A 23,150-nucleotide genomic window follows, 5' to 3' on the forward strand; every position below is an offset into this window, starting at 1 on the left:
TAGGCACTGAGCAGCTTTCCTTGGTACATCCTGCTGTTAAATGCCTTACTCAAAACCAATTGTGGGTGACTAATGATGGGGAATTTACTGTTCACTGATCTCCATCAGACTGTTGATGTGTCTGGAAGTACTAGATCTATTGTTCAATCTCTCAGCAATCTCTGGGCCATGCCCCCCAGTCATGCTACATATCAAAACTGATACAAAACAGGAACAGAAACAGAAGCATACAAAGCTGCAGCACCTACATTTACAGTGCCTTGCGAAAGTATTCGGCCCCCTTGAACTTTGCGACTTTTTGCCACATTTCAGGCTTCAAACATAAAGATTTAAAACTGTAATTTTTTTTGTGAAGAATCAACAACAAGTGGGACACAATCATGAAGTGGAATGAAATTTATTGGATATGTCAAACTTTTTTAACAAATAAAAAACTGAAAAATTGGGCGTGCAAAATTATTCAGCCCCCTTAAGTTAATACTTTGTAGCGCCACCTTTTGCTGCGATTACAGCTGTAAGTCGCTTGGGGTATGTCTATCAGTTTTGCACATCGAGAGACTGAAATTTTTGCCCATTCCTCCTTGCAAAACAGCTCGAGCTCAGTGAGGTTGGATGGAGAGCGTTTGTGAACAGCAGTTTTCAGTTCTTTCCACAGATTCTCGATTGGATTCAGGTCTGGACTTTGACTTGGCCATTCTAACACCTGGATATGTTTATTTGTGAACCATTCCATTGTAGATTTTGCTTTATGTTTTGGATCATTGTCTTGTTGGAAGACAAATCTCCGTCCCAGTCTCAGGTCTTTTGCAGACTCCATCAGGTTTCCTTCCAGAATGGTCCTGTATTTGGCTCCATCCATCTTCCCATCAATTTTAACCATCTTCCCTGTCCCTGCTGAAGAAAAGCAGGCCCAAACCATGATGCTGCCACCACCATGTTTGACAGTGGGGATGGTGTGTTCAGGGTGATGAGCTGTGTTGCTTTTACGCCAAACATAACGTTTTGCATTGTTGCCAAAAAGTTCGATTTTGGTTTCATCTGACCAGAGCACCTTCTTCCACGTTTGGTGTGTCTCCCAGGTGGCTTGTGGCAAACTTTAAACGACACTTTTTATGGCTATCTTTAAGAAATGGCTTTCTTCTTGCCACTCTTCCATAAAGGCCAGATTTGTGCAGTATACGACTGATTGTTGTCCTATGGACAGAGTCTCCCACCTCCGCTGTAGATCTCTGCAGTTCATCCAGAGTGATCCTGGGCCTCTTGGCTGCATCTCTGATCAGTCTTCTCCTTGTATGAGCTGAAAGTTTAGAGGGACGGCCAGGTCTTGGTGGATTTGCAGTGGTCTGATACTCCTTCCATTTCAATATTATTGCTTGCACAGTGCTCCTTGGGATGTTTAAAGCTTGGGAAATCTTTTTGTATCCAAATCCGGCGTTAAACTTCTCCACAACAGTATCTCGGACCTGCCTGGTGTGTTCTTTGTTCTTCATGATGCTCTCTGCGCTTTAAACGGACCTCTGAGACTCTCACAGTGCAGGTGCATTTATACGGAGACTTGATTACACACAGGTGGGTTCTATTTATCATCATTAGTCATTTAGGTCAACATTGGATCATTCAGAGATCCTCACTGAACTTCTGGAGAGAGTTTGCTGCACTGAAAGTAAAGGGGCTGAATAATTTTGCACGCCCAATTTTTCAGTTTTTTATTTGTTAAAAAAGTTTGAAATATCCAATAAATTTCGTTCCACTTCATGATTGTGTCCCACTTGTTGTTGAATCTTCACAAAAAATTACAGTTTTATATCTTTATGTTTGAAGCCTGAAATGTGGCAAAAGGTCGCAAAGTTCAAGGGGGCCGAATACTTTCGCAAGGCACTGTATCTGTGGAACTGGGAACTGCTTCTTAGCAGTAGGGACATGGAGACCTGTCACAAAATGTGACTGCATGTGGAAGGACCTGAAAGGACATACCCAAGAATACTGGAATCAAAAATTGTTGCCAAAGGGGTTCCTAAAATTTTATGGGTCTGAATACTTTTCTAAATAAAGAGAACAAAAATATAGATTTTTTTACTCCATTATCCACTAAAACTGTGAGGAAGAACACCACTTGGCTGACTTATACGTTCTTGGCAGATGGTCATTCACCTGACAGCTTGTATACTGAATGTATGTTTGGTTGCTTTTGCTGGATCTAATTTCTGCAGTCTTCTTGGCTGGGGAATCGGTTATATGGCTGCCTGGCTAACTGGCCCACCTTCTGTTTCCAAGAGGACAGAGCCACACACCACACACACACACACACACACACACACACACACACACACAGTCAGATTTAACCTTCTTTCTCCTTCACTATACATCAGTTCCCCAAGGTATTATGATTGAGCATCCTATAGAGATTTTGCAGTAGATAGTGTATATTCACTCTCTTTACCATACACACTTTACTCCACAGTAAATGACAATGCTTTCCAAAAAGCATTTTCTGCACTGGATGAAGAAAAATAAATCTGTGCTGCGTGTGTGATCAATTTTTGTCAGTGTCTTCATGCTACATTACTGTGTTCAGCTACAATAAAGAGCAACATCCATTTAGCTAGAATCAACACAACTGCTGAAGAGGCTCCAACAATCAATTGTCATAACTGATGTGCTGGTCAGAAAAACACTATTGCATCTTGGACAGCTTTGATATACATCACTTCTAAGCAAAGAACATGCTGACCTCTATAAAACGACCTCAGATGACCTCAATAACACGTGTCATCTCTATTCAATAATATCCCCTTTGAACAGAGATAACATTTTAACCACTCAGTCAGCCCCCCATAGATAACCTCTACAAAGTTATTCTCTCCCCATGTGTCTCTATATCCCTTTATGTCCCTTTTACCAGATTTAACATCCAAGAATGTCACTTTCTCCCTGAGATAAGAGCCAATGCAATGTAAAGCCATGCTGGTGCTGTATGACCAAGTATTGCCTTCCCCAACTGGATTATATTTTCATGCCTGTTAATGAGAGACTGTACAGGAGGATATCTCAAAAATGTGATGTATTTAACATGAAATAAACCACAACAGAGCAAAAGCAGAGGTATTACAGTATAACACAGTAATAGTGTAGCTAAAATCCAGATCTGGGATTCTCCCCTATTTGTTTAATAGTATATGAACCAAAGAGAGAATGAAACTTTATTCAGCAAGTTGGATTAATTGTCTGCAGAAGGTTGCTTTCTTTAAAAGCCTTGTCGTTCAAAGTTTCATAAGAAAGTTTGACGCAGTTGCGAAATGACTTCCACTGAGACGCATCAAATTAAATTAAAGATTTTAATGCATTTTTTTCTTCAATAATGGCTGAAAGGAAGTCATGAAGACTAATTACAATGCTGTGTTTGTCACTGGATTTCAAAAAACCCAACAGGACATAAGCTCTAGAGCTGCTTCTGATGACATCCATTTCCCAGTGGGGGTTTAATCTATACCTACAGCCCCCAAGGTACCCAACAGGCGCAGAGCAAAATGAACAATAAAAATCTGTAAAAAATACATAAACTTAAAAAAAAAATGACAGCTGATGTCACCAGCATGGGGAAAAGCTGAGGTGTGATTGGCTGCCTAGTTGTGTGGGCCTACAATTAAATCAGGAACTCAGATTGCATCTGTGCTGTTTCTATAAATAAATTCATCCAACATTACACGTCCTGTGTAATGCTGAACTGTCAACAACAGAATCAACCGCTAGAGAAATAATGGACTTTCTGTATTGTACACGTTATCACAGAAGTGTCCAATAATTCTACTGCACTGTTCAGTACTGAGAGTTTCAAAACTTGAGCCCATTGCACAAACTTCTATCCATGTGGAAGTACAACAAAGGTTCAGTGCAGTATTTCATTTCTGCTCACAAAAGTTCAGTGCAGTATTTCATTTCTGCTCAATCCATATGTCTTACTAGATGTAGGACAAACCAGGTCCTTGGTGCTTTCATTATCCTGCTTTGGAAAGATCCAGCAAGGCAGCTAATGTAGGCAGCCCTCTCATTAGTGCAGCACAAATCAGGAAACAGACATCTGCAGAGGACTGAACCTCGTAACACTTCAACTACTCGAACCAGATGGCAGAGACGAGAAGAACCCCACAGAGACCACTTAGATACAGCAAAATATGTCACACATTAAGAGACAAAATTGTTCAATTTTACCTGTCCCAAAGTGAACTTTACCAAATGTTTAATTTTCAAACTGTATGCAGATGCATGTTTTCAGTAAGAACCTGCAATCTCCTGCCATTCAAACCACACTGCTGAAAGTGCAGTGGAATGAAAAAACAAACTGTAAATTACATTAGAATATCAAATGCAGTTAAGGAGATATTTAACTAAATACATTAGCATTAAATTACATGATGAAATAAAAATATAATAAACTCATGTATTCTACAGTTTCTTTCAAAAGGTCTAAGACGTTTTTGGATAATGTCCCAGGAGGTTTTTGCCAGTGACATTTTAAATGTCATGAGGGAGTCCATCTTTGTATCCAAATGACAAGTATGAATTTAAACTTAAAGCCTTTTCATGTGGGGAGGGAATCAATAATTTATTTGGGGGGGCATCCCAGCAGTGTGGATGTGTTCCATGCATGTTTGCAGTGGCTCTTCTGACGTCCCTAGCTGCAATTGTTCACCACAGGTGTTCAAACAGAAATGACCGCTATCTGCTGAATGCCAAAAGCAGAAAGAGACACTGGCTTCTGGTGAACAAGGCACCAGGCTCAGCCATCAATAAAATACACAAACTGCTTTTTTATGTTTCATCTATTACCCAGTGACCAACTGATTTCACTGTGCTGTTTAGCCGACTGTATAGTTTCAAATTTTCTGGAAAAACTACAACCGCCTCTGGTGTAAATTACTCAGAGGTTAGTCTTCGGAAGATTGGAGTAAAGGGATACAAAATATACTGAGAAAAGAGGGAATCCACAGTTGGCCACAGCTATTCTAATAGTTTATGGGGCTGTATAGACACTGGTGTTTCAAATCTCTTAAAGAAATTATGCCCGCATCTAGAGTTACAGAACTCAGACAGTCTTGGGAGGACTGAAGTAAATAGGTACAAAGTATAGAAAGAATAGTGAGAATACAGTCTGCCACAGCTATCCAAAAAGTACTAGGTATCTACTGTACACTTCCATGTTGCTACTTTGTGCCATCATGTATCATTTTTGCATACTATGGTTTTAATTTAATTTGCATTCTGTTTTATCTATTTGTATGCATTGAACTGCCTCTGTGTATGAAAATGTGCTATATGGCTAATTCTAACCGAAAGTCTTGGAAATGTATGTTTTAGCCATTCTAAATCACTCTCTTACACTTTACTTCAGTTCATATCAACATATACAGTCTCTAATGGTCACCCCTTGTCATAAACCATGTTCTCTGTCTCAAATGTCATGTACGATTTACCAAGTGGCATATTATAGGTGCATTTCAAAGTGCTCTTTGTGCTCACGAAAGCAACGATTCACCCACAGCAGCTTTATCCATGGCCAGGACTGTGTCTATTCCCTCTGTGGAACAATTCCACTGACAAGGTGGTTTCCAATTATAGAAGCCAGGCACTCATCAAGAGGAGTAAGTTTCACTGCTCCCTGAACCCCTCCTGTGGCACCTTCACTTTGCCAGCTTGCAGCAGCACATTTATTGGTGTCAACTTTGATAAGAAACCAGCTCTTCTTCATTTCCGAAGTAATTCGGCTCTCTGGGGTTGGGAGTACATCTATTGCTTAGACATTCTGCCATTCAACGCTTTCTTTTGCTCAATCAAACTGTGCCGCTTTATTTCAATCTGTGTTCATCTTGATTTTTCTAGGTTTGATTTTTCATTTGAGCAGTTGATTGTAGTCAGTGAGTCAACCACTTCTGAACAGACTGAATATCTCAACAACTACTGTCTAGATGGACAAGACATTTTGTACAGACATTTATGGTCTTAAGTGGATGAATCCCGCAGACCTTGGTCATCGACTTCGACTCTAGAACCATCAGGAGGTTGATATTTTTTGGTTTTGAATGAAATATATATATAAAAAAGGATGGATTACCATCAAACCTTCAAAAGATATTCAAGTTCCCCTAGAGGATCAACTTGGTGGTGATATGCAAAACTAGTCACATCATAGTGACAGTTAAATCTTTTCTCTTGTAAAAGTAGATCGTGATGTTTGAAAACACTTCTAATAAAATACAAATGTGTGCTTGACACACCAAAACGAGGAGAAGACGGTGGCAACCTAACACAGGCTGTGGCTATCTTTTATTGTAATGCAAACTGACTGACAAAAAATAAAATATAATAAAATAAAAACAAAGGTTCAACTAGAAGAGTCTCAGTTGACTGATCTCTTGACTAATGAGTCAACTCATTGACTTTCCGGGGGCAGCCCTATTTCAATCTATTTTCTGGTAATACTTTTGTACTTTTACCTAAATAACATTTTGAATGCAAGACATTTACATGTAACAGTATTTTACACCGGGGTTCTGCTGCTTTTACTTATGTAAACAATCTGAGTACTTCTTTCACCACTGGTTGTCATTGAGTTTGGTGAAGTTGTTGCAATTCTGCTTGCCAATGTAGAAGCATCTGAAAGGGAAGAGAAGGAAGGTCCTTGTATACATAGCCAAACCTTAACTCTTCACGTTTGGTCAGGCTGACATTGCAGTTTGGCAGTAGAAGGCATTCTTAACCTTCAGCTTCACTTCAATGGAGCTTAGCTATGTGGCAGCACAGGGACAGTGGTTTATAGCCACTGTGTGTTTAGTGCCGTTTAAATCTCGACTTCTCTCAGATCTGCAGAGCTCAATTCATCACCAGAGAATTCTCATAAGCACAAGGATACTGGGGACAATATATATATACACACACACACACCACACACAACTCCTCTCTGGGGAGGATGTGAGAGCAAGGAGAAAAAGACAGCAGGGAAAGCAAAGTTAGTTGTTTAGAGAGAATGCAAAAGCAGCAAATTAGTAACCATCAGTGAGTCAATAGACTTGTTATGTTATATTTATCATCTAGCTCATTAGCTTCCAATGCAAACAAACATGCAGCCTATGAACACATTTTTCCACATAATAAAAAGAGGGCATTTATTTCCTGAGTGAACACGAGAAAATTAGAGGCGCTCTCTTCACGGTCATAGCTACTAACTGTGATAAAGGTGGTATAAAGTTCATGTGCTAATTGTGATTTATATGGAATGCTGTCATACTGCAAACACATAGATCTATAAATCTTATTATAAAGCAGTTAGTCCACAGATTATGGTAGGTAGTTGGGACTAGTGTCTATGGTTAGATTTACACTCTAGACAACATTAAATGAATTAAATTTCTTCGTCTTTGAAATTATCAGTCTCCTCACTGTATTTCACATTCAGCCCAACTGACTCATGAAAGGTCTGTGTTTACTTGGTTAAATGACACATTTAGAATACACACTTTCCAAAAGAATGACAAGAGTTTAACAGTATGAAAGGGTGGTATTCCTAATTTAAATGTACTGGATCTTTAACAATGTAAATCTAATAAATGTCCTCTCTCTCTCTCTCTTCCCACTGCTTCCTCTAACTTTGACACTGCCTATTTGTAGCTAGTCCAAGTCCTGACAGTAGGTATGCAAGATAAATGGAACAAGACAAGAGAAGACAAATGGGTTAAGATGCCAGTGAGATTTTGCTTCCTTATGGCACATCCACTGTATGGGGATGCGATGGTTTCAAAGTGGCAGGTGAGCCAGAAACCACAGCTGGCTGCTAATCTTGCCTAAGAGCAAAGAAAGTGAAGAATGAAAATGGTATAAACCTCTTCAACAAATTAAGAGAAAGCATGCTGCAAAGGTGGAGCAAACTCAAAGGGGAGAAGTATTGTGATGGCACTCCCAAAACTAGTAATGTCTGGAAAAAATATTCTAAAGGTAAGTAAAGTTGTACTTTAATTTATGAGCAGTTGGGAAAATGGAATTGCATCTAGTCACGGCACATTTAGTTTCTCCAACATTGTTTTTAACATTCCCAAACCCAGCAGCCTCTGAAATAAATGAATATCTGATATGTACAGCTGAGCCTTGAGTCTTCTTGTGTTAAATGATGTAGATGCACACAGGCAGGTAAGGAATTCCAGAGGGAAATGATGGAAGTAGGGCACAGTACTTCAGAATGCCCTGCAGACATGTCACAACGTTTTTTGTTTTGTTTTGTTTTTAATCGCTGCTGCATCTGCAAAAAATACATTAAGTGTAAACAGACTACAACATTTTCACCAGCCCTTTACATACATGTATAGCTCATAAGAGTATGGCAAAAATAATAGGGCATCTACAATTGTAGATGCCCTACACTCATCCTAATGTGGAAGGAGAAAACAACAACATAAATGTTGCTCTATAATAATGATGCAACTGATGTGCTGTTTCCTCTTCCTCCTCATGGTTTTCATATTCAGTGACCTATGGATTTTGAAAACAAAGTTTTGTTTACATTGTTTCTTACCAAAACGCACAGTGTGTATGTTGAATGTATAGTGCCATGAGCATGCAAAATCTTCACAGGGTAGCTTTACATTTTGCACTTTTTTTGAACACTACACTTAACCTTCCTGCACTCTAGTCACTGTCCTCAAAGCATCCTCATGAGATCACATCACTAATGAAATCAGTGCACCCCTCTAACTAATGTAGCCATGGCGACTATTTCTCAAATGAGCAAGGTGACCTTCTGAGAATGCATTCAGGGAAAATGCAAACACATTATGATTTACCTCCAACAGGACAGATCTATTTCATACTTAATAAATCTAAGTTAATGTACAACCAGCATTCAAGTTGTGCCATGCACATAATACAAGTCAAGGCATGGATAGAATTGTTAAAGGGAATCCACTGTCAACATTAATATGGGCTCACAAGTTGTGCAGCTTTTGACAGATTTTTCCATCCACATTCTTATTGCTACAATTGCATTCTGTAAGACTTCTATTCTGTAAGAATGACATCTCTGAAAAGCTGCTGAAAGTGCCATCAGATGTCAGTCCTTACTTTGTGGTCTTGGCCCATTATTCTCTTGTAGAGGGACAATGACATTTTTGATTTTATGGCAGAATACCTATCTTTGGAGTCAAGACTTCTTGAGGCATGGATGATGTAATGGATGGCATAGCCACATGTCAAGTAAATAAATAGGAGTGTTTTTAAATGTTTGTGATTTTTTTAATACTTGGTCCACTGCAAAATGTGTTACTATTAGAATTCAATATCATTGAAAAAATACATTTTAGAGAACCATGGCCTCATTTTCTGTGAAGGACAGGCCACCTCTCAAGACAATAGCAAATAAGCACAATAAGTATCACTTTAATGTTGTTAGCATAGCTTACACACTACTGGTAATAACTTAGAAGTAGTAATATTATTGTTTTATTTGAACAATTTATATCTACATTTACAGTACAGTAAATTAAACGGTTGTGTATTATACAATTTATTCAAGGTTAGTTTTATGCATGTGTGATTATGTCAGGCAATAACTTGCTCAGACAAACGCTACAAACACACAAACTAACAGAACATAAACATAAAAACTGTTTCTCAGCTACTGCCTATTGTATTTGAAATTATTTCTATTAATGTTGGCATCACTGGACTTTCAAAAACATCTACAGTAAAAATGTCCTTTTAAAGGTTCTCGTGACTTTTCTCTTCAGTCATTAGAGGGTCTATTGAGACTCAAAACAAATTTGCACCATAAACCACCCTTTACGTCTCTCTGTCCCTCTCACTGTGCTTCCTGTAGCTACACCATGAACTACGAATCCCTGATTGTGAAAAACTCTACAAAAGGCAGTCTCTGGTCCAAAGCTGTTGTGAGCTGACTAACGAATTGTGGCTCTATGGCAGCATTATGTCAAGTGACAAGATAGACAGTTTAGTGATTTATGATACACAGCTTATAAATAGGCTAACGTTGGCTCCAGAGAATTAATATACTTAGTCGTGTATATTTTGAGGCAGCCTGGCTTATAGCTGCTGACAGATCCTCCACGACTCACTGTTTGAAAAGACAATTTGTGGTGGGGCTAATTTACAGAATGTACTTTGTCAATGCAGGGTAGAGAAGCTGGACTAACAACAGAAGGCCTGTAAGCAGCAGACTGTCATGGAGAAGGGCAGTACAGCTGAAAGACATCACATCCATTTACTTGATTTATCAATGTGTAAAACCTTAGCTATCACACATTTAATTGTGAATTTGCCAAAAAATAAAATAAAAAAATACCACATTAAGTGATTAATTAGTTTAAATTATGTAAACTTAATATTATCCACAAGAAACGGTTTTATAAAAACAAATTTAAGTAGCTCAGTCATAGTAAGTAGTAAACCAAGCAAAGCTGGATAATCCTAGTGGAGTACATCAGATCTAACTTGTGCACAGCAGAATGGTCTCTGCTACAAAGACTGCCATGCAATCTAAGAGATCTACTAATGGCTCTATAATAGCAGCCATCAAGACCAGCCTCTCTATTCTTCCCCATGGGTCTGCTATGAAATCCATCTCCTGTTAATAAGCAAATGGCCCTGGGCCGATTGATTAACCAGTCAAATCCCCACAGTGACATGAAATCAACTCTCGAGGCACAGTCTTAAACTGTTACTCCACCTAAAATCTTGAATGATATGAAGTATGCATATGCTACAGGCTTGTAAGTTTGAGGTCAAACTAGTTGCATTATTCAGCAAGAGCTTCCCGTGTTCATCTTGAAACCAAGTCAGTTACAGTGAATTACAGCAGAGAGAAGGTATTACTGTGGCCAGTGAAACATCTCAAACCACACCTGCAGCACAATTGTATTTTCCGATGTCCATCACTATGCTCAGATTTGCCAAATTATACTGCAATCTGACTAAATACACAGCTGCCATTTGCTTGTACAGTACGTTTTTACAATTGCTCATGCAACAGTAGGTCCCCATGCAAGCTACAAAGGACAATGTATTCAGTAATCTATATTGCAAAGTATCCACTGTTTGTACTGACCATAAAGATGAAGACCCTGTTCCTGCTGTCAAACTTTCAGCATAACATGGGAAATCAAACAATGAAATCATCAATTGTGGGTGAAATATGGCTTTAAATGTGATTATAATAGATCAAATTTTAGAAAACAAGCACATAACAGACCTGTGGTATTGTGTAAAAGTGCATAATAATACAGCATTTGACTATAAGGTTCACCAAGTGTTTTATTATTCTAATAGTTTGGACAAACAATAAATTATGCATGCTTGTCCTCAGATGGCTTGTTTTTATAATCTGTCTCAAGGAAACAAAGATGCAAATTACAGATGGCCTTGTGCATCTTCAGGGACACAAAAGTCATAGTATAACTGTTGACAAGCCTCGAGGTAACTGTTAATGCTGTGCTACCATAATCAACTACTAATAATGTTTTCTCTTAACACAAATTTGGCACCAGCTAAACACTGAATGAATGGTATTCTATACCACATATATGAAGGAGACTAACAACTCCGGGTTATTTGACTCAGAGGAACATATGAAAACATGCATATAGACAGAGTGCAGTAAAAACAGAGCTGCATATGGCTGCATTCATTTCTAACTGCATGCCTTTATGGGTAACATGTCAGCAAATGATAACTCAGAGAAAAACAAAGCAACATGAGGATTCCAGTGAGTTCCTTGCTTTTAACATTGACTGGGCTGTGGCTTAGGTGTCACGGCAAGTCCATAAACCAGTCTTTCGAGTTCGAGTAAGGCTGGAGACCTCCGTTTTATGTCACACAGCATCTCTCTCATTTCCTGCCATCTCTTGTCAAAATGTCTAAAGCTCCAGAGTACACCCAATTTAGCACCAAAATCAGTCACATTTGGCTAATTTTATAATGAGGCCAAATTTTGGCCCAGTTAGTTGTTGTTTGATGTGCAGTGTTACATGCAGGGTCCCAGTGCCCGTTTCATCACCGGAACAACAAAGACAACAACATAACAACATGACACAAACAAGATATGGCATTTTGTGGACAGAACCAATTGAGATGAGGTTAATTGTGTCCAGCTGCTCAAACACACAGTATGAACAGAGAGGTCACAGGTTTCAACTGTGCTGGGAGGACAATTAAAATGTACAGTTTGAGTTACCACATCATACACAATCAATAAAAATTGCAGTGTCTGCCCAGCTTAATTGAAACTTCAGAACACCTCAAAAATCCAATATTCTGCTAATATAATCCTTTTAGCTTGGGCTTGGTTCACCAACTCTGAAGAAAAACATATCTGGGTCTCTTTGTTGGCCCTTTCCTTAACGTCAGCTCACTTTCCTGTTTCAGTAATGTCCTGACAGATGTGGCATGAGACATGTGAGCCTAAGTGGCAAACCACTCAGGACCAAGACGCTGAGAGAGAAATCAGACTCAGTAGATATAAACAGCATGTGTGAGAGTGAGAGAGAAACAAAAACACAACAGGAGCACCTAAAGGAACAGAAACTGTGGAGTAAACTGTACGTCAGTACAAGTCTGTGCGTACTCGCCAGTGGTGTTATTTGCGAGCTGAGTGAATCAGGAGATGGAGAAAATATATGTCTCAAGAGAACACGCTGAGTGAAAAGGAAAAAAGGAAATTGGCAAAGGGAAAAAGAATAATCAAAGGCTGAAGAAGCCAAGCACCATGCATGGGTTATTGAAGCCTAGCATGACTGACAGCTCCCACAACAGCTCTCTTCATTACAGTGCAGTTTATGAAACCCTAATCATGTTCAGGGAGCCTTGTAACTTGCTGTTAGGTTGCTTATTACTAATCCATTGTTTTTTTGCTTTGTTTTTTCAGTACTGGATAGCCTACTATCTGGTGCAATTACACCTATTGTGACATCACTGGATGTGAGTGAATGTATTGCACCCCAATGTTGTTGATCAGCATGGCAACAAGCCAACGGTACAAGATGTACTGTAAAGTGAAAACTGAGAAGAGGCTTGCCTCCTAAAAACATTATAGGGGGCATCCTGGTGGTCTAGGGTTTATTAAATCAAAAGTTGCTTGGTTATTTGGAAGGCTGTGTATTTACACTGCATGCATGGTTTTTCCCAATAACATCCTCTTACAGCTACATTACAAAAAATGTGTATTTCCAGATCAAGTTCTTTACCTTTAGTTCACACTGAGCAACAACACATTAACAAAAACCATTAATCTTGGACCTAATAATTTACGACACAGTGTTTTAATTTGCAGCTGGATTTCATATCAAATTCTATATAAACACATTTAAAAACAACAATCGTTAACCCAAAGTGCTGTCCAACAAAATACATGAAAAAATAAAACTTCACACATACTTTAAAAAAAAAAAAAAAAAGAAGCAGGTTTAAAAGCGCAGGAAAAAAATGGGGTTTGACTTGATGGGGCAGCTTTACATGGAGGGGTAAAGTGTGTCACAGTTTTTAGTTTTTGGGCCATGACCACAAAGACACGGTCCCCTTTCAGCTTTAGTCTACCATAGCTCTGGGGACGACCAAGAGCATCTGTTCAGAGGACTGAAGTGGCCTAGATGGCGTGTGTGGGTGTAGGAGTTCTGAGAGCTAAAATGGTGCTAACCCACTGACTGACTTAAAACAAATGTTAAAACCCTAAAATAGATCCTATAATGGACCAGAAGCCTGTGGACTGTCATTAATTTCTGAGAAATATGGTTATGGTTATGAGGAACCCGTGGCACAAATTAATTCTTTGGAAGAAAGTATGACATCACAATGATTAATCCTTGATGGCTATGAAACATGATGAAGGCAGTGGAGCTCTGTCATATCAAGACAAGAGGCCTTTAAAAGGTGTAGTGAATGCTGACAAGTTATTTCTGTTTTCATAGTTTGCTCCACAGCTTTAATACAGATTCCCTGACAGAAAGGATCAATAATTCATAAGTCTGTATGGTTTCTCTCAAGCTATCAACAGACCAGCTAGTCACTAACACAGCTAGAGTCTTTATCACCCTGTTGAGTGTAATATGATCAGTACAGCATAGTCAGCCATAAAGCTCAGGAAATCACCAGCATCAAGCAGGCAGTCTGGAGAGGCTTTGGCTTGCAGCCCTTTCTAGACTGTCTTTCAAAAATATTTTTCATGCATTTTATTAGCCTAGCAGATGATCAGTGAGGAAAAGGTAGCCAAGGGATGCCTATGAAGAACAAATGCCTGCTCCTAGTAGTAAAAATTGGATGACCAGTCCTCTCTCCTTTACATACAGCGAGCTCGATTTCGATGTGAGATATCTCTATGTAAACCCAGCCCTTCTCTTCTATGACGCAGTAATGTTCTCCTAGGGTCAGCCGTACATACTGGCCTACGGTTCCCGCTGGACATTATCCAGTTTACATGTTTGGAAAATATCCTTAACAGTAGCCCAGTTGGCTTGTCAGTGCTGTACAACAATCCGTGCATGCAGTCAACATTAATTTTCCCAGTTGGTAACTCAGTTTCAAAAATCATGACTTGAGCATGCAATTCCCCTTTCCTAAAAAACTGCCTTTTTAGCCTCTTTATGCAGTTTTGATTTGATACAGCCAGATTATTCAATAATCACAGAGATTTTTCTGTCTTAAAACAAAGAGAGCAGTTCCTGTTACAGTTCCTCTTTCTTTGTTGTGACACTAAAATTGCTGGCAATCAGTGAAGCAGAACTGTGTTGTCACTTTACACTCCACAATCCACAAAGGAGCAGACATGAAACTATCCCAAGATTGGTATGTTTAAGTTGGCCAACTTGCAAAATGTACAGAGCTCTTTCACACAGTACATTATACTGTATGTTAAAAGCCTCAATATCAAGTATGCTTGCATCACCACAACATTCGCAAATATTTTTAGGTCCAATAAAAACAAATATCATCTTAAAACACTGACATGTAGCCAGGATAGCCACTAGATTTGTGTTTTACACCTCAGACAGGACTTTGATAAAGGGTTGGATAAGAACTAGTGATGTGCAATGCCCCTTATTTCCCTCCCGATCTGATACCAAGTACTGTAAATGCCAGGCTGGTATTGCCGATACCAATACTGAAAAAAGTGATGAGGGAGGGGAAGAGAGATGGCTCTCAACAACAGATAGTGATGAGAACGTCCACAGTCTTGAGCAACTGTTACAAAGCTATTTCCCTGTTGAATTAAAGTTCTTCTTATTCTGATCTTCATTGGGTCATGCAATACATTTCCAATCAAACAAGTAGACTGTCCTGTTGATAACGTTCTTTACAAGTGTCCTGTGTTTCGATATCAATCTTTCAATATGAGAATCTATCCTAGGATAGGAAACGTTGGGACTGGAAGTATTTCAGGACTGATACACATCCCTAATAAGAACAGATTTTTTAAAAAGCACCCAGCAATTTTTATAATCTCATTATAATTAATGACATTAGCACTACAATTTACAGGATTTGTTAAGGTCAGGGCAATTCCCTTCAAAGCTCTGCATGATATCTCCCCGAAGATAGTAAGATAATGGGCTAAAAGGTATTCCAGAAACCTTTCATGATCTGAAGTAAAACCTTCATTTAACCCAGGAATCAAGCACAGTCATTACTGAATTCACTGTAAATTCAACACAAACAAAAGCGATGTGTCAAGGCCAGTGTGCAAGAGTGCACTCTGGTGCTTTAAACTGAGGTTAGGTAACATTTCATCTAAACTACAGTTAAAGAATGTCACTCAATTATGCATTACTGAACAGGCTGACAGGCATACTGTTTGAAACAGTGACTGTATGGATTTGGTAATGGATTCTGAGTAGCTGTCAAGTGGCATAGACTTTAATGGTTTCCCATGAGTCTTTTGGTTATAATTCATCCTTTTATTGATAGGATTTCAACCACTTTCAATCCACCTCCAAGTGTGCTGTATACATGTTGGAAACCTTCTATATGTTCTATATGTGTGATGTACACTTTTATAGATCGTCTGTGAATATTGACTGACACGGGAGGAAGTCTTGTCCATTCTTTACCTCGAAATCTATAGTTGCATTATAAGATAAGGTATCTGGATTAAATAAAAACGCTACTATTGCTACTGTGACACAACAAATCATGCTGCAGACTTGCAACTAAGATCATATTCTAGCTGAAATTCTGTTGATTCAGCAGAATGTCAAGAGATTTGACACATCTTCAAAAGTTACGAAGCTAGATCCTGAAGAAAACCAGCATTACTGAAATATCATTCTTCTTGAAAAACTTTCAAAGGAATCAATGTGATTCCAAATGCTAGGGGTAGGATTTCATGGTCAAGGAACCATTTTATAAGGTTCATACTATCACATGGGAATACAGTGATTCCTCGCCATATCGCGGTTCGGCTATCGCGAACTCGATATATCGCGGGTTTTCAAATGTATTATATGTAAAATATTATCACGGGCCCCTCACAATACCGCGGGTTTTCCGAGGAGGTATGGCCAGATGATTTCGTACAAGGCACGCTATTGGCCGGTAGAACGGGAAGTACCAATCAGAGAACACTGATTAGTGCAATTGGCTTTCCGACCGCAGCATTCAGCCTCTCATTTCAACATCTTCCCGCTCCTGTCGGGCCCACTTTGCTTCTACGCATCCGTACGCGACATACGCCAAGTTTTGTACTCTGTGTTTTAGTGCATTTTTGTGCCTTTATTAAAGCCATAAGATGTCACCTAAACGTTCTACGTCTTCCCAGGATTTTGGCAGCAAGCCCAAGCGTCGTAGGAAGATGCTAACCATTGCTGAAAAGGTTGAACTTTTGGACATGTTAAAAGAAGGACGAAGTTATGCAAGTGTCGGCCACCATTACGGCCGACACTCGCATAACTTTACTCACTCGCAGATTTTCATGCCCTACTTCGCGGATTTTCGCCTATCGCGGGGGTGTCTGGAACCTAACCCCCACGATAGGTGAGGGATGTATTGCTTTTAGGTGTAACAGCATTATGGGGACAGTGATCTGGTTGGCAGAGGTTTGCACTATTTGAGTGCTGTCTGTATACTATGATACTGCTCTAACCTCCATCTGATGAGTGACCTTTTGGCCTTCTTCTAAGTAGCTCTGGCTTTACTACATATCTGACTTAAATCATCTTCCCAACTCACTGTCTCTGCATCAATAACTTACCAATGCACTTGCTCATCCTTCAAAGCCAGAGTAAATCACAGAGCTCACCTGAAGAACATCCTCAATACACCTAGCATTTCTGCCTGAATTCACTGTCAATAAGACCCAGACAAGGGGCTGGCATTGACACAGTTATCAGCTCTGGCTGCCTTTCATTCTGTGAAACTCAGCACAGTAGAAAATCTCAAAAAGTTAGACAATATGACTCATGACCCATTTCGTTACCCACCCTACATGATGTCTCTACTAATGGAAAGTTTAGCTCCATGACTGCAGTGCATTTGTTAGCACGTTCTGGATGTCCTTCACATGCCTGGGACTATAGCCATACAGTAGACGTGTGCTGTGCCAGTGCTGTAGAAGCCAATGCAGTATGACTGTGATTATGGCCGTAAAGCAGTCTATATATAGACATGTACCCAACAGCAGCTCCTCCTTTGCTCGCTAACACCCTTGGGATCTAATGACATAGCCAAGGGGTTAATGCTTCATACTGGCTAAAACCTTCACTCTAGCAATCACAGTAATTGCAAGAGGACAACTGGCTGGAGAAAAATCAACAACCTTTAAATACAATACACAGTCAGGGGGCAGAGGTACCGTATGTTTCCCAGTCTGCTGCTGCTGCTGCTGGGAGGACAAAATGTCCTGATGGAGCAACTTCCACGCCTGGATGGTTTTGCTTTGACATTTCCTTTCTGCCAAATCTTGGCTGCAGTTGGACAGAAGAGAGAAACTGTGATCCTCCTCTTCACTAACATCTCCACAGTTAAAAAAAAAAAAAGCCTCAGGTGAGGGGTGGGAGAAATGCCATCTCCTTAACAAAGGACACTCCACATTCTTGCTGCAGTCCATGACTAGCCTAGATTGTGACACATTTGGGTAATGTGCTTTACCTTGGAGCTGCCAGGCCTCGTGCCAAACCAGCCACTCATACACACACAGCAACATCCACAGTCCTGTGAGAAAAAGATTTGCTGTCTCTCTATATATGCAAGACTGATATCAACTGTGCAAGTAGCTGTACTTTATTAGGTTTCTGCTGGGACACTGCCTCAGAAGCCGTTTATACGTGTCTGTTATAATCAGGAAATACATCCCGTTTATCTGACTTTCAGCAACAACTTGATTGCTGAATTTTTATTTATATGAAGATATGTAACTTGCTGCTGCCTTGTTAATTAGAGAAGTTAATCAAATACATGGCATAAACGTAAACACACACATCATGCACCAGCTCCATCTGAAAGTCTGTCTATATGCCAAAAAGCTTTGTAGTCAGGAGGAGTTGGCAGTCTTCTTGTCATGCAGCCATAGCATAGCTGTATGTTCACAAAAGCTGTTGAAAACCATTTAAATACATCATTACGAATAAATGACAGGAAGGCCGACTCACTGGTGGCTGCATGATATAATCAAAATCGTGATATGCAAAGCAATGTTGTTCTTATGAAACAAAAGTATGGATTTTACGCATCATTTTCTTAAGGTGTTATTTATAGGCTTTAGTTTTACATAATTTACACAGAATGAAAAGACTTGAGTTACTCAAGTGCATCCCTTTACTATACACATAAATGTAGCTGTGCTTTCATGCAGCAGCTGCTGTTCTGATTGTCTTGCAATATGTTGACCATTGTCTAATCACCTGAATTGTTACAGGAGACATTGTGTCATGATAGCGTTGTATATTACAACTCCTACCCTAAAAAAAAAAAGGTCTGTTCGTTTAATGACATCCACAACAGATGGAAACCCTTGCAAACTGCAGAGAGCAAAGACACTGAAATAAGAATTAGAGAAACATTCAACTATGTGGGTGAAAAGAATAAAAAAATCACAATTAAATCATCCTTTTGAACAATACTGCAAATATTGGTTTGCTGGGCCTTGGTGTACAAGAGCCAAATTTGATTTAGTCTGATGTTAGTGCTCCTCTGTTTGTATTGGAGTACAGGTTATTAGCCTCCTGTGTGAAATTGGATTTGTTTGGGATATTCTGTGTGTAATTAACCTCCTGAAGCAAATGTGAAAAGCGTTTGAATGATCTTCAGGTCAGTTGTGCTGCATGGGTATCTGGTTACATTCAATTTGGTAGGATAAAGTATAATTTTAAGACAACATTTTTAACATCACACGGTTGTCCAGCACACCACTTCGCAATGTCATTTCCATCTGTGCTCTTGTTGCTCCCTCACTCCCACCCTCCCTCCCTCCTTCCCCTCTCTCTGGCTTCTCCTCCATGTGACACTGCTAGGGACCATTCTGTCTGTCAGCCAGACAAGTCTATGCACTTCCTATATCTGACTGGTGATTAGACCTGGAGGTGATTATCTCTCATCTACACCAAAATTTAGAAAAGAAAGAGAGCAAACAGCAAACTATATGACAAAAACTTACATCTGCAATAGCCACTTAAGCCTGGGAGCTGAGGTGACCTTCTCGGCTTTCATTTCGCTTGGTCTTTTTACCCCTCCCTCTTTCCCAGAACAAGTGAGTAATTAGAGCAGAAACATTTTCCTGCACATCCCGGCTGTCTGCGTACCAAGCTGCTTTTGTGTCTGTCTCTCTGCAGTCTGTACACAGACAGTGTTCACTGAAGCTGGTGTTATTGCAAACATTATTGCTGTCATTTTTCTAGTAGCGGCTCTGATTAAATGCTTACAGTATGTGCAAGCCACATCTGAGGATCCATGTCATGCATGAGCTAAGACCCATGTTGTTTTCATGTGCAGTGAGCCAGGGTACTATCATTTCAGAGAATGTGGTCATCACAGATTAGATGTACACTATTTTATTTTTCTCCTCACAGGGGGCAGAGTTTAATTTCACTCATAAATATGAACACTAGGTTACCCAGAGATAAGAAAAGTGGTATTAATGCCGGAAGCTCACTAAACACTATCCTAAATATACAAGGAGACTGCCTGGGCCACAGCACATATGAATATTTCCTGTGACCTGCCTTTGGTCAATAACCACCTTTCATTCCCAACGGTCCACGGTACTTTTCATTCTGCACTAAGCAGCCTACATCTCTTCCTGCCTATTGTGCCAGATATAACCTAACAATAAACGTAACATCTCTTAAGTAAGCTTCATTACTGTTCTTGTTTGAAAAACTACCCCGTCCTTTTCAGGCTGACCCATATCTCTCTAAATTAAACAGCCAATTATAAGCTACTGTAAGTCCCCTTATAATAAAAAATAGCTGTATCAGCCTAAACAAATTCAAGTTGCGGGTATAATTTTATTATTAAAATGAGGTATAAAACGTAATACTCCTACGATGATAGTTTTATGCCGCTTTCTTTCCTTTTTACATTTAGCTATCAAGTGACAAGCAAAGCCTTAAGCCATATGTATCCATCCTTTGTAGCATATAGTAAACGCTTTCGGCATTGTGATAGAAAAAGTGGTGTAAAACAGAGATCGACCATAGACAAAGCTAAAATCTACTATAACCTCCTCAAAGTTGGGACAAAAAAAAAAAAAAGACTTCCCCGTTGTCGCGCGTCAGTCATGCACACAACGCCCATCATCATCGAGGAGAATTAAAAAGAGACAAGGTGAAGAAAAGCAGTTTCCCCTTGTCCTTACCGTCGAAGACCTTGAAACGATGACGGCCAGGACATCCGGGATTTCTTCAGCCCGGGTCGGTGCCCCGTGTCCACTGCATAAGTCCGGTCCATGTTCCTCGGTTTGAGGTATCTCTCGGTGTCCGAAAAGCCTCTTTGTCTCACTCGGTCGTTCTTGCGCACTACCAGCGCGTGGTGGAGCGGAGAGAGCGCTGCCTGACTCTGCTGCCTCCACAGATGTTTGGGCGCCTTCTCACTCACACCGGTTCCGCCACCGGCAACTAAAGACGCCGTCCCCACTTTCCCACAGGCAGGGTCCATCGTCCTTGCCACGTTGGTTTTAAAAATATTTTCTAAAGATTTTTAACTAGCATTCAAACGGAATAACCAAGGGGGTGTGATGCGAGAGGGTCGAGAACACTGCGAGTTAAGGCGTTTAAAAAAAACAGAAGGCTCAGTTAACACTCTAGAAATAAGATAACTTTTGTGTTACTCTCGGTGCTTCACGTCTAGTTTGCTTTTTTTGGAGCTCATGTGATGAGTTTAACTCCGTCAACTTTATACTCTCTGCCCTGCAGAAATACACCGGACAAAACCAAACATGAATCCATTTACGCATCACGAGGTAGAACTCTATAACTGCGGTGTGGAAGTGACAAGTGTCCCTGAGTGAGGCTACGAGGAGGAACTCTTTCAATTGAGTTTGGTGTCCAACTGCTCCCTGCTTTCTCCGTCAACGCCCATTTCACAAAGGTGCTTATTGTTGCGCGGTGCAAGATGTTTTGTGCAGGACGATCCAGGGCGATGGTCTCCCAGCTGTAGTTTACCTGATACACGGTTTGCGTAAAACCAACACTGTTCTTCCCAGACCCCGCGGTGAAAGAATATAGGGAACAGGATAATGCATTAAACATGAGGGACCCACCCAAAGCACCTCCCCTGAAATCTTCCATGAGTGAAAAGCTGGAGGGAGCTGTGGGCAGAGAGCCATGTGGTCAAATCATAAAGGCTACAATAACAAGACAACCAGTTTTATGATTCAGTGGTCCAAATGAGATTTAGGTTTATCACAAAAATCATTTTTACAGAGCTGTAAAAGTGGACACACTGGATAGAAATAGTCAAATTAGGAATTTATTTGTCCACACACTGCAGGTAAAATAAGCTCGCCTTCACAGCAGTTAAAGAGGGTCATTATAGGATGTGTATCTGTGCCTGTGATGCCCACCAGGAACAGAGTAGTGCAAACATCCACTCACCTTGTTAAATATCCACTCCACTGTTGTGTTTCTCATCATTTCTAGACACTTTCAGGGAAGACCACCATCTCTCCTACCTCTCCTTGCACTATTCTTGCAGCTAAAGCACATCACTCTGGAAGCTAAGAGTGTGGGGAATGCAGCCTCTCCTACTTTAACAGCAGAAATGTAATCTTCTCAGAAACAACCTGATTGAAAACAGAAGTGACAGTAAGGCCTAAGTATAAATGTGGTAGGACAGCACACAGAGCAAAGTGAACAGGAGCACATGCATGTACACATGAGCAGATTTGTGTTGGTCCACCTTTACCTACGCTGAAATTCACCATACTCCTTGCAAGGATACACACATACAGCAGGTGCAGCAACAGTGAATAGCCTACTGCACACACTGACAAATGACCTGAGCCTTCATTTGTACATCTTTCTCATTTGTTTTCCATTGCCTTGTTCCTAAAGGAGATCATGGGGAAGACTTTATCCTAGTGGGAGTCTCCCTCACAAAATAGTATACCAAATGGACAACTGTTTTTTTTACATAAGCACACACTGTATGTCACTGGACTTAACTTTGTAAACATCCAACATCTGTTGACATATATCTGTCAGTAACCAAGTTAACAGTGCTTCAAGCCATAGCACGGTGCAAATATTGTATCATTAATGCTTTAATATATCTTTAATTAGTTTTGTGCCATTTTAATTGTAGCTATTCTTATTTATGTTTTCTGTTGATGCTGAATTGGATTGTTATTTTGGGATACTGAGATACTGTCTGAGATAACTTCCGTAGAGGGAAGTCATTAATTAGTGTTACCTTTCAGGCCTGACTAAATTACAGGAAATCGTTTAGTCACAGCAGTTTTATAACCCTCCCTAAAATTTGCACAAACCTAAAAAAAAAACATATTTTGCAAATATAGAAACCCTATCAGTTTCACACAGTGCATTTTACAGATTTTTAATTAAAAAGAAGACAACACTGATATCAGATCAATATACTTTGATGCTGTGCGTGTGTATCTATGACCTGTGTGTGTGGGTGTAAACATAAAAAGAAAAAGAAGAGAGAGGAACAGT

At 39.9% G+C, this 23,150-nt stretch overlaps 1 protein-coding gene across 2 annotated transcripts in view; it reads right to left on the reverse strand.

Moving 5' to 3' along the window:
• Positions 1-23,150, reverse strand: part of pde4d (phosphodiesterase 4D, cAMP-specific) — a 153,586-nt gene that overhangs the window by 102,517 nt on the left and 27,919 nt on the right. Inside the window, exon 1 of one of the 2 annotated variants that reach the window (XM_020593699.1) lies at positions 20,834-21,717. The exons of the other annotated variant lie outside the window; for it this stretch is intronic. Coding sequence (XP_020449355.1) covers positions 20,834-21,132 — 299 coding nt within the window. The 5' untranslated portion in view covers positions 21,133-21,717. Of the gene's footprint in view, positions 1-20,833; positions 21,718-23,150 lie in introns of those variants that run through there. 2 annotated transcript variants of the gene reach the window in all.

Source organism: Monopterus albus, unplaced genomic scaffold (assembly GCF_001952655.1).
Source record: "Monopterus albus unplaced genomic scaffold, M_albus_1.0 scaffold20.1, whole genome shotgun sequence".
In the NCBI taxonomy this organism is placed as follows: domain Eukaryota; kingdom Metazoa; phylum Chordata; class Actinopteri; order Synbranchiformes; family Synbranchidae; genus Monopterus; species Monopterus albus.